Source organism: Cebus imitator, unplaced genomic scaffold, assembly GCF_001604975.1.
Source record: "Cebus imitator isolate Cc_AM_T3 unplaced genomic scaffold, Cebus_imitator-1.0 Scaffold465, whole genome shotgun sequence".
Lineage (NCBI taxonomy): Eukaryota > Metazoa > Chordata > Mammalia > Primates > Cebidae > Cebus > Cebus imitator.
In genome coordinates, this window is record NW_016107780.1 from 295,551 (window position 1) to 308,555 (window position 13,005).

The following is a 13,005-nucleotide window of genomic DNA, read 5'->3' on the forward strand; positions in this document are numbered from 1 at the left end:
CATTATTTAGTTAGGTAGACAGAACCCTTTACAAACTCTTCATGGAAATTGTTTTGAGTACAAGTAAACCTTTAACCACTAAACTCTTTTTAAAACTCATTAAGATTATATTTTACAGCAGGATTTTTTATCAACAGTTTCCTTAGTAATATAAATGTTTAATAAGAATTAAACAAAGTGTATATTGGCCCATCTGTAGAATTTCAGGATTACTATCACAGAATGTTTAAATTTTTTACTGGATATGGAAAGCAGCCTGATTGTGAATGTTTTCCAGTGGGAAAATATCACCAATTGTATGATAATATCTTTTATAAAAACTTGCATCAAAAGGTGGTTTCTAGAAGGCATAGTGACGACAACTGAAGACCATTTGTCCTCCCAAGCACTTTACAAAATTATTTCAATTTAACCTAGCCTTCACTTTGGATACAGACCTGCCACCCCCATCCACAGCCCAGAGCTTAACCACATTGGTGCATCCTTGTTAATTCAGAGACAATTCTTCTACTCCTTTCTTCACAAAATCCAACCAGCTATATCCTCTACCTCTATTCCCCATGAAATAGTGCCATGTGTCAAGGTATTTAAAAGGATGAAGGATGCATTTCTTTTTTCTTCTCCATCATGTAAATCTTATAGGGAAATGGAATGGGTTTACATTTTAGACAAAATTAGGGTTTATCACAACAAGTAGTAATTCATGGAAGTATTTATCTTCTCTTTTCAGTTTATGGTCAAATGATTCTTTTTGGCAATCATCACGAGAAAATAATTATACTGTACCTCACCCAGGGGCAAATGTGATTATACCTGAAGGTAAATACATAAACACAAATGAATTGAATGCTTGCTTTTATGTAATATTAACACTATGGCAGGATAGATGTTACAGTAGTTAGGTTTCCACTTTAATGCAGCACACCTTGGGGAAAGAGCAAATGTGAAGTAGACTCTATTAATGCATTCCAGATACTAAACCTGGCCTTCTGGGGTTTATGTGGATTTAAACCTACTAACAAGAGCAGATTTTCTGGGAGGTATTATATGAAAAGACAGGTCATAAACTTACTCAAAACCAGGACTCACTGATAAGCTTGTCAATATTTTGCTATAGGCTGTAATCTATGCATTATGTTTTATTTCTTAAAGTATTGTTTTATAGGAATATGGATTGTAGCTGACATAGATATGCCATCAATGGAAAGACTCATTATTTGGGGGGTTCTAGAACTGGAAGATAGATATAACGTAGGAGCTGCAGAATCTTCTTACAGAGAAGTTGTTTTGAATGCTACCTACATATCACTGCAGGTAAGAGTGAGGGCCTTGTAGTTTATATCTTTATTAATCAAATTCTAAAATGTATATTTACTCAAATAATAAGAAGGAATTGGTGTGGATAAAAAACACAGCTGGCTCTCTAGCCCATTAAATGAGAGTCTCAAGTAAGTCCAATATATTTCTGATCTCCTTTAAATTATGGACTAAACATTTCTTAGGAATAGTTGTCTTGGGACTCTTGAGTCTGCGGTTAGCCCAGTTTCAATTCTGTACAGAATATCTGTGTCATTATGAGGTCAGCCTAAGCCAATGGCTTGTTCCAACAAAGAGTCCTAGGAATGCTGGAAAAATTAAAAGAATTTAAGCCTTTTGTTTTTTAAAGAAAACAAACAGTATTAAAAAAAACAAATGGACATAGATGGAATTATGATAGCAAGAGAAGATGAATAAAAATGTTGCTATTGTTTGGAACAATCCTCACATTCTCTTTTTAACCCCAAATGGTCTTGAACCTGTACCAGCTTAATCAGCTCGATTGTTTTGTTAGTCTTATAATATTGTTCATGAAAAAGAATAGCTTAGCCAAAAAGCTATTAAGCACCATTAAAAGAATATGTAATTAGAAGCTTTTCTTTGAGGAAAGAACTAAAGTCCAGAAACTTGGTTATTTATATTTTAAAAGTGCATCATATTTTGATTAGAGGTATGGTTTAAGGTAAATTAAAGTTACAACTGAATCTTTACCTCATTGTTTTTTAGTTGGGTAACCATGAGTAAGCATTTGACCTCTTTCACCATTAGTTTTCTCACCTGTGAAATAAGGATAATAATATTAATTCATGAATTTAGTGTAAAGAAAGGTTAAGTGCTATACTGTATGTGAGGCCTTACACATTATGCCTGATATGGAGACAACAAGCATTTAATAATGGCTATTCACATTAACAATGATGGCTTATAAATGGCATAGATTGGATGTAAGTGTGAAGAGCATATTTTACCTATAGGATATTACATTCAAATACAGTATGGTCTGTACCACTAATTTAGGTCTTATGAAATTTCAGTTTTAGGTCTAGTTCTGTCAGTAAGCAGATATTGAATTTGACCTTTGAAAAATCATTTAAACTACCTATCCAAAAGTAAAATTAAAGTCACTTCCAGTTATAATGCTGTTCTTATATAACAAAACTCATTCCTTTTTACTAGGGGAGTCTTCCAGTGACTTCTTAATTCCTTTTTTATGGGTGGAATTTTTGTCCTGGTTAATTTTTAAGTATTAACAATTTTCTGCTTCATTTCAGGGAGGTAGATTAATTGGTGGCTGGGAAGATAACCCTTTTAAAGGAGACTTAAAGATTGTTCTTAGAGGAAATCATACTACCCAAGACTGGGCTCTTCCAGAAGGACCAAATCAAGGGTCAAAGGTCTTAGGTGTGTATCTCCAGATAACAAAAGTGTCACATCTGTTTTGAGAATCTACTTTAAAATATATGGCACTAAAGTATCTATCAGTTCATAATGGAAAGTACTTTATCATAATGATAAGTACTTCTGATACAAAAGTATCAGAAGCTTTTACAGAAATTTATTTATATTAAAGGGTTAAAGAAGTAGCAGAGATTTTTAGAATTAAATCACATTTAACCAGATAAAAACATACATATATCTATTTTAAACCAAAATGTAATTTATTACAAAACTAACTTTAACAAATCTCTTTATATGTATATTATTTTTTCAATCTGGTTTTCTTCATACAGTTTTCTTTAAGCAATACTTTTCACATTTTAGTACTTTTCCCTAAAGGGTAACTTCCTTACACGTTATTCCATTTATATTACTAATAAATCATCTGTGGATCAGTTGACAATTACCCAATCACAGCTACTGCTGAGATTTAATTTCCCAGTTGCATTGGTGTACTATGCATATTCTTATTTGAGCCCAGAAAGCAAATGACTTTAAAGAGTTTAACCTGATCACAATTAAGAAATGATTTTATTCATGCTATTGCATATTTATTTAGGAGACACACATAAGTATGTTCTACCATTGTTTTACTGTACAGTTTCTAAAACTGATACCAAGTAAATAAGTATCTAAAAAAAAATTCTTGAGATCGAATTAACTCACCATTCACAAATGTCCTGAGGCAGACAAATTTAAGTTTAAAAAACATTATATGTTTTTGCTTCAAAAGTAACACTTTAAACAACATAGAACAATGTAAAGAGAACCTATTCGTAAAGAATATACATCTTCCTACTTCTATCTCCCTTAAGGACACTAGCATTAGTTTAAAAGTTTTTTGTGACTTCCTGTTTTTTATCTATGCCTATATTCATATTACACATACTGATTTGTGGTGATAGTATTGTTCCTTTCATAAAACATGGTCAAACTAAGTATATTATTATGTGATTTTCTTTTCTCAGTGAACATATTATGAAAATCTTTCCTGATCAAAAGTTACAGATAAATCTCTTTTATAGCCTATTACTCTATAGTATTAGTATATTAAACTTTATTCCATCCTTTTCTTATTCATGTACATTTGGATTAATTCCAGTTTCCTCATGTTTCTAAATATTGCTGTGGTAAGCATCTTCATTCATGTACCCTTGTATGCTGGCTTTAATTATGAACCAGATTTCTAGAAGTGGGTTAAAGAGTCAAAGTCTTCTTACATGGTTCCAAGCAGAGAACACCAATTTTTCTAAAATGTTTAATCACATAATAAAATATATCAGTGAACATTTTCATCTTATACTAGCACCCAGCTCAGACGGTGTAGTGAATAGCAGTGTGCTTTTCTTTTTTAGGGGTGTTTGGTGAGCTGGATCTTCATGGAATTCCACGTTCAATATATAAAACTAAGCTCTCAGAAACTGCAGATGCAGGTTCTAAAATCCTGTCTCTGATGGATGCTGTGGATTGGCAGGTAAAGAAAGTAATTATGTGATAAAAAATGAATATACACAGTGGGTCGGCTGAAAAAAGTTTGTTTTATTCTTATGGGCATTCATGTGATTAACCAGATGAAAAATGTGTATTTTGTAATAAGCTTGCAAAAACTGACTGGATAGGAGGCATGTAAAAATTGTGGCTTCAATTGTCCTTCAGAATAATTGGAGAACATTGTGTGTGTGTGTGCATATATACATATGTATGTATATTTTACGTATATATTTTATAACTAATACATATTATGTATATACATTTTATGACATGTATATGATTTTAGTCACACAATACATGACATATATATTATGTATATACAAACTAATATATATATAAGTCATAAACATGTATATACATAATGCATATTAGTCATATTTTATACCAATATATATTAGTCATAAAAATATGAACATTTTTGGATAAAATTATTATAAATTCTTGCAAAACAGAAAATGGAATTTAAAATGTTTTATTATCTTGATTACCTCTTCACTTCTAATTTATGATTTGAAAAGAAAACAAATTCTGACACCCAGTGATATCCAAATACTGCCTGTATTAAATGGGATTGTTTAATAAAGTATAAATGGTAGCAATTCTCATCTCCACTGTACTCATAGACAATGTGCAAGCCATAGAGTCCATATGTTTTACAAATACTTTTTTTAATGCCAAAAAATTAGAAAAATGGATGGATTTCTTCCCCAAGCTCCCAGATCTCAGCAAGTTCCTTTCTGGTGAGAACGAGCTTTAGAATCACAGAACAAAGAGAGCCTTAGTTTGAGCAAATCATCAAAACATATGGGTTTGCTCTCTTAGTGTAGTTTATAATTGGTAAATAGAGAGTTTATTCAGAAGTATTCTGATCTGTTTACAATATGTCTTTATTTGTTATGGTTCTGGTGTGATTACTTTTTAAAGAGAGTAATTACATGATTTCAATATCCCTATGATTTATCCAATTAATATTTTCTGCAAATTTTGTATCTGAGTAATATTGTGTCACACACTTTTCTAGGGATTTGGGATTTAGTGGTGAAGAAATTTGTCTAAGCTATCATGAAACTTGCATTAGAGTGGGAGATGCAGATACTAAATGAACAAATAAATATCTATTAATTTCAGATAATGTTCATAATGAAGGAAATAAAACAGGTAGTGTGATAGAGACTGCCACGGCAAAGGGTAGCGGATAACATTTAATATTCCAGAGAAGATATTTGTTAAGGGTACATCTGAACAGAGATTTGGATGACAAGGGGGAGCTCAATATACAAAGTTCTAGGACTTAGCCTTTTCCTTGAACTTTCCTCAGGCTTTTCTGCCTTTCAGTGCTAAACAAACAAACAAAAAAGCTAGGGAAAAAATTTCAACTCTTAATAATATTGTCCTGATCACTTTTTAATAAAAATGTGAGTATGTTTGCTTTGAATGTCTTTACTTTTTCAAAAAAGATATACTGTGATTACTAACTGACTGAATTAAAGTTGAGAAAATGCTGAGATAATTCAAAATTTAGAATTCTTAATATCAAACACAAGCATATGTTTTGTTTTGTTTTTGGCACGGAGTCTCACTCTGTCACCCAGGCTGGAGTGCAGTGGTGAGATCTCAGCTGATTGCAACCTCTGCCTCCCAGGTTCAAGCGATTCTCCTGCCTCAGCCTACTGAGTAGCTGGGACTACAGGCGCAGGCCGCCACGCCAGGCTGAGTTTTGCATTTTTAGTAGAGACGAGGTTTCACCATGTTGGTCAGGATGGTCTCAATCTCCAGACCTCGTGATACACCCGCCTCAGCCTCCCAAAGTGCTGGGATTACAAGTGTGAGCTACCGTGCCCGGCAAACATATGTATTCTTAGAGACTTCAATGTACTGTTTATTCTTTCTGATAATACCATAATTGCCATGAGATATAAATTAAATTTAAATTATTTAATTATGATATCAAGAAATATAAACCTATTTTTAAAACTGTTTTTACATTTGGCACTTGAATTTTTCTAAGGAGGGAGAAGAGATTGTGATAACAACCACAAGCTATGATTTCCATCAGACAGAAACAAGAAGTATCATTAAAATTCTCCATGATCGTAAAATTCTCATTCTTAATGATAGCCTTTCCTATACTCACTTTGGTAAGTGGCTGCTTTTTAACCACATAGATATATAACTGTCTTGAAAAGTCACATTTACTCTGTAATTATAATTCTTTGATAAAACATCTCACAAATATTTTAAGGGAGCATTTTATTCAGATTGGCAGTGATACCCAATGAACACTGCTCTTTCTGCATTGGCTACTGATAGGTCCCACTATGTGCTTTCATTCATTCAGCAAATATTCAGCAAAGACCTACTGTATGACCTTTTATAGGGTAAGGCTCAACACTTTCTGTTTAAAGTAAGCTTCTAGGTGATTCTTTATACACTGAAATTTGAGAATCCTTGATCCAAAAGCCTGTTGTCTTAATCTGTTTCGTGGATATATTCTTAAGCTGTAAAATCATTTAGACAAGCAATAATAAGAGGATAAAGCTATAATTGTTGAGGAAAGAAGGAATAAGCATGATCTGAAGATGAGTTTTCCACTTACAGGAGCAATTTTTTACTCATCTACCTCATTTCCTCATTTATTAAAATTATAATTCACTTCTCAGTTTGCCATACACCAGGGTTTTCATGTATAATTTGAAGTTATTGTATACTGCCTTCGAGATTTGTTAAGTAGTAACTTTATACTTGCTGATTATAACCATTTTGGTGTAAATAGAGAAAATATTTTTGCTTATATTTCATTTTATAAATATGAGTCTCATAATATCACATGGCCATCTATATATGTTTAAACATGTAAATCTAATAATTCATGCATTCATGTTGATTTTGGCTTATTAGAAAGTTGTTTAGCATATGAACTGCAAAGGAATTAGTAAAGACGGATGTTTCTCAGCATTGGCAATAATCTAGTTATCTTTATACTTCAGCTGAGAAATACCATGTCCCTGGAACTGGTGAGAGCTACACATTAGCAGCTGATGTTGGGATACTGAGCAGGAACATCAAAATAGTTGGTGAAGATTACCCAGGTTGGTCCCAGGACTCTTTTGGAGCACACGTCCTGGTTGGCTCATTCACTGAAAATATGATGACATTTAAAGGTTGGTATATATTCAGTTTATTTTTATAAATGAGCATAACATGTTCTCACTTATGTTTAGTCAGCTCTTACATAATTTTCACTTTTTAATAAGATTATGTGGGAACATAAAGCATTAAAAGTGATTATGTAGCCCAGGTGTTACCTTCCAAGTAAATTCTCTTAAATTACTGCTGTTAATTTTATCTTCATGGTCAAAATGAATTATCAAATTAACAATAACCTTAGGCAATAGCTAGACCAGTCTTTCACCTAACAGAGATAATTTTATAATAAGTACCACAAATCATGTGTTGGTTTTTGTTTTGTTTTAAGGAAAATTCCAAGCATACACCAAAAATAGAGAAAACGATATAATGAATCCCAATGTACTAATCACCAGCTTCAGTGATTATCAACTTTGGCCAATCTTGTTTTATCTATACCTCCATCCACTTTCTTCATGCTCCTGGATTGTATTGAAGCAAGCACATATTAAATCATCTAGAAATATTTTAGTATGCAACTCTAAGACATTTTAGAAAACATCCACAAAGACCTAAAAATGTTAATTTCTTAATAATAATTTATTATCTTCAAATGACAGTTCAAATTTCCCCAGTATCTTTGTTCACTCCCTCCCGGTTCAAATAAGGATCTAAATAAGATCCACATTGCAGCTGATTATGAATCTTAAATCTCTGATTCATTCCTCTTTCCTTGCATTTTACGTACGAAAGAAGTTGGTCCTCTAATTCTGTGGAGTTTCCAACAGTCTAGAATTTGGTGATTGTCTTCCTGAAATTTAACTTATTCCTGTCTCCCTGTATTTCCTATGCATAGGTGATTTAAAACTAGAGACTTCATCAGACTCAGGATCAATTTTTAAGCAAGAATTATGCCAGACAGGGTATCTCATGCCTGTAATCCCAGCACTTTGGGAGGCTAAGGTGGGAGGACTGCTTGAGGCCAGGAGTTTGAAATCAGCCTGGGCAATATAGTGAAATCCAGTCCCTACAAAATAAATAAATAAATAAATGAAAAAATAAAAGGGGTACAGTTGGTAGTGTATTTTTCTATTCTGATAGAAAAATACACTACCAACTGTAAATGTATGATTGTTTCTCTCATGATGTTAGCAGCTACTAATTAACATTGCTTAGATTCATTAAATAATTAAGGTTTAAAATTTCCTCCTCATTTATAATAAAGAAAATCTCCCCTAAACAACCATTTAACTGCCCTGAAAGATAGTTCATATAGGACATACAGGAAAAAAATGCTTTATTTTTCCCCATATTGATTAGGTTTCAAAATAATGTGTCGGTTCCCAAGCATCCTCCAAATGTGACAGGGAGTTTGTTGTTTTGTTGTTAGTATCATTATGTGCTCGTGGATCAAACTATTTGACATGCTCAAATCCATTGGGATCATTAATTTGATTAATACTCAGAATGCTCCATTATTGACCTTCAGAATCTTTTCATGCTGATGCCTGTCCTTTTGACATAAGTTTTCCAAGCCTCTTTACTTTCTGATATGGAAACATATATTGTAATTTTTTCTAAGACTAGAACTCAGTTGCTCCTCCTACTAATTCTGGTAATTTTTATTGGAAGATGTTATTTGGATCCCACAATCTGGGTACTAGGAGTAGAACATCCATTCTTGATTTGAGCTGTTTCTGCAGGTACTCACTTGTTCAAAATATTGGACTATTTCATTTTGCAACAGATATATTTTAGAAAATCTTTATATAGAACAAATAGCAATCTCACTATAGCCTCTACCTGTTGGTCATAATCTGCCAGGGGAAGCTTACCTGATGATGACAGTGCTGCTGCTGCTGATAATGATGGTGATGGTAAAGATGATCATGATACGAGATCACAGGCACTGTGTTAAGCATTAAATACATACTATCTCATTTCATCCTCATAATGTTATGGCATAAATATTATCCCTCTTTTAAAGATGAAAAAACAGATGATTAAAGGGTAAAGTTGCTTTGATCTTGAATACTAATTTGTGTCTTTCTCACTTCAAATTTGGTGATAAACCCTATTCCTATGACAATCTTTCCTTGCTCCTATACCTTGTTTTGTGATGTTAGTAAAGACAACACATCTATGGCTTTTGTAAACCCAGATGGTTTGTAGTAATCATGTCTTCTTTATCATTATCTTATTATTCATGCCTTCTCAACAATGTATGTAAGAATTGGCTTATGGATTTCAAGATAGGCTTTTTCCTTCTAGTACAAAATAACTTTTATCCAACATATCCTGTTAAGTATCAGTTTTTGAACAAAGAATATTCTCTTTTGTTATTTTCCAGCCATGAATTCCTGTGCCTCAGTATTTTAAAAATCTAGGTGACAGAGATATAAAAGTTCCTAACTCACAGGGTGCTTTATAAAAATTAAAACCCAATTGTCTGTTATGCATTTAGTACAGCACTTGATACAGAGCAATCTCTCATGGATCGTTATTGCTATTATTCCTAGTCTATAAAACTATCCTTTGTCACCTTGATGGGACTTATGATAAGCTGACCAGCAGATAATTGGTAATACATATTCTGAAAGAGGTTATAAAAGATAATGCTCTTAAAAGCTCTTTATGGCATCAAAATGGAAATATCAGGTAAATTATATCTATGCCTTATATCATGCATTCTCAATGGGAAAATATAACCGCCCCAGGAGGAAAGACCTAGTGCTTCGTTTGGGGGCAAAAAATATTACAATGGTTTGTGGTCCTCCAGTGAGCCACTGTATACTAACAGATATACAGTGTGTGTGTGTGTATATATATATATACACACACATATATATATGTTATAACATATATATATACACATATATATATATGTTATAACATATATATACATATATATGTTATACATATATATATGTTTTATAACATATATATGTTATAACATATATATATACGTATATATATGTTATAACATATATATATGTTATAACATATATATGTATATGTATATATATACACATATATATGTTATAAAATATATATATAATATATATATAACATATATGTTATAACATATATATTATATAACATATATATATATATGTTACTAAAATTTTTGGGGGTGGAGTGGAGGCCCTTAGGAAAAAAAAATGTTGAAAAAGGCTATTTGTGGGTACAATGAAAAGAGGTCTGAGAAATACGACCTCTTCTAGATTAAAGGAGCAAAGAAACTAATGAGTTTTCCATGAAAAATTTGATGAACTTTGTGTAGCTTTTCAAAAATGTTTTATTCTAACTGTTTTAAGAAAAACAAATTTTAAATCTTTCCCTACCTTAGGAAATGCAAGAATAAGTAATGTGGAATTTTATCACAGTGGTCAAGAAGGCTTCAGGGATAGCACAGATCCAAGATATGCTGTAACATTTCTTAACCTAGGACAGGTTTGTGCTTTTTAATTTTGTATATATTTAAAATATGCAAAATATTGTTATTTTCATTTGACTTATAAATAGCCACATCTTATATTAGCAAAATGATAATCTAATATAATAAAACTTTCTTGGCCCATTAACTTTTTAGACCATTTTTAGACCAAACAGCATTTGATTCTACCCATATTGTGTATTTATTTAAGGTCAGTAAAAACCATAGGAAAAGTAGTACGGAGGGTGAAAGAATTAAAGATCTATAATAGTGGTTTATATCTCCACTTTATTTTACAATGACCAAAAACATTTTTCCAAATGGTTTCTATTAAACAAAGAAAGTATTGCTTAAATTTCTCAAATGAAATGCATGTCTGTATATCTATGCCTCTGTCAAAAGTGGGAAAATAAATATTACAAGAGGGCTGGTGATTTAAGAAAAATGAGAGACAGCATATTTCTTAGTAGAAATAAAAAATCATCTTGTAGGTTTATATTGAAACCCCTAACCTATTCAATGACTGGTTCCTATAGACATTTGAATTGTAACCCCTTGTCTAAAGTATTATTTTTTTGTAATTAAAAAAACCCTACTCATCATAAACTATTCTGAAAAAATAATTTTTAGCACCTTAGCATTTTATAAATGAAAATAGAAATATAAATGTATAGAAAAGCACTTAAGAATTTTGAAAACTGCATTTAACATAAGCATATATATTTAATCCATCTAATAATTCATATGTATGGAAATTTCCATATTTTATATATGGATAAAAACTTATGAAAAAATCATCTTTAAGAGAAAGTGAATTGAGTATTGATTATTGGTCAAGGTTTGTTTATTGAAAATCGTTTACTTCATTTTTTTCTTTAAATATATTGTAATTTTTTTTTAAAAATGTTCACTGTATCCCAACGTTTTATAGATTCAAGAACATGGCTCATCTTATATTCAAGGCTGTGCTTTTCACCATGGCTTCTCTCCAGCAATTGGTGTATTTGGGACAGATGGATTGGACATAGATGACAACATCATTCACTTTACAGTGGGAGAAGGTAATATAATAATAAATAAATAATATTTTGGTCCAAATTATTAACTGTAAACTCTAGAGACAAGCTGCCCAATTGATCTTTCTGTGAGGATGGAAATGGTCTATATCTATGTCATCTAATATAGTAATTACTAAGTCACCTGTGTCTATTGAGCACTGAATTATGGCTAGGAGCTGAATTGTCACTGAGGAACTGAATTTTTAATTTTAATGGTATATAATTGTACTTAATTTACATTTAAATAGCCACATGTTGCTATGGCTATCACATTAGACACTATAGCCTTATAATATGGAAGAATTTTCACCAGACCACGTGCTTATATGAGTTATCTAATCACTAATTATTTAAATTTTTATGACTTTTAAAATACTCCTCATATATTAATCACAAATATTATTACAAATAAAGGCTATATACAACTTTAGGTATATCATATTGATTTTTGTCAGTGTAAAGTATAATAAACTTGTTGAATGTATACACAAGCTGTGGATGTGTTTGTAAAATAAAATCTGCAATAAACCCTGTGAATCCACATAATTAACAAGCTCACCAGAAGATTCCAATTCAGGTAGTTTATTAAAAAGGTAGAGTTCATTATCAAAGAGTTCAGAGGACTCCTTCAAAAATCTAAGATGATCATTTGTCAGGCTTAAAGTAGAAAAATAATTTTATGGAAAAATCTAAACACATTACCCGTAATAGTCATTTCAAATTGACTTATGTATTTTGGGGATTTTCTTTTTTTTTTCTTTTTTTTTTTTAACAGGCATAAGAATATGGGGGAATGCCAACCGAGTCCGAGGGAATTTGATTGCTCTTTCAGTTTGGCCAGGAACCTATCAGAACAGAAAAGATTTAAGTTCAACTCTCTGGCACGCAGCAATTGAGGTAGTGAGAACAAACTTCGAATTTTACTAAATTATAATTTATAATTAATTACATCAGTTATTAAAAGATATCGGATAAAATGCACTAACTAAAAGAGTGAATGCACTTTTAAAAAGATGATGTAATTTTCGATAGCCATTGGTATTTTTTCTTTCTGTTGATGTTCATTGGTTTAAATAGTTCTCTTACCTCCTTTCTTCTCCAACATTATTTCAAGTTCCAGCACAGAGTCTCTTTTGCTGC

At 31.7% G+C, this 13,005-nt stretch overlaps 1 protein-coding gene across 1 annotated transcript in view; it reads left to right on the forward strand.

The window, feature by feature from the left end:
- The window catches only part of PKHD1L1 (PKHD1 like 1), a 157,156-nt gene that overhangs the window by 106,871 nt on the left and 37,280 nt on the right, over positions 1-13,005 (forward strand). Inside the window, exons 54-62 of the mRNA XM_017512233.2 lie at positions 731-819; positions 1,166-1,314; positions 2,589-2,718; positions 4,110-4,228; positions 6,254-6,383; positions 7,233-7,406; positions 10,721-10,824; positions 11,739-11,868; positions 12,641-12,762. Coding sequence (XP_017367722.1) covers positions 731-819; positions 1,166-1,314; positions 2,589-2,718; positions 4,110-4,228; positions 6,254-6,383; positions 7,233-7,406; positions 10,721-10,824; positions 11,739-11,868; positions 12,641-12,762 — 1,147 coding nt within the window. The remainder of the gene's footprint in view (positions 1-730; positions 820-1,165; positions 1,315-2,588; positions 2,719-4,109; positions 4,229-6,253; positions 6,384-7,232; positions 7,407-10,720; positions 10,825-11,738; positions 11,869-12,640; positions 12,763-13,005) is intronic.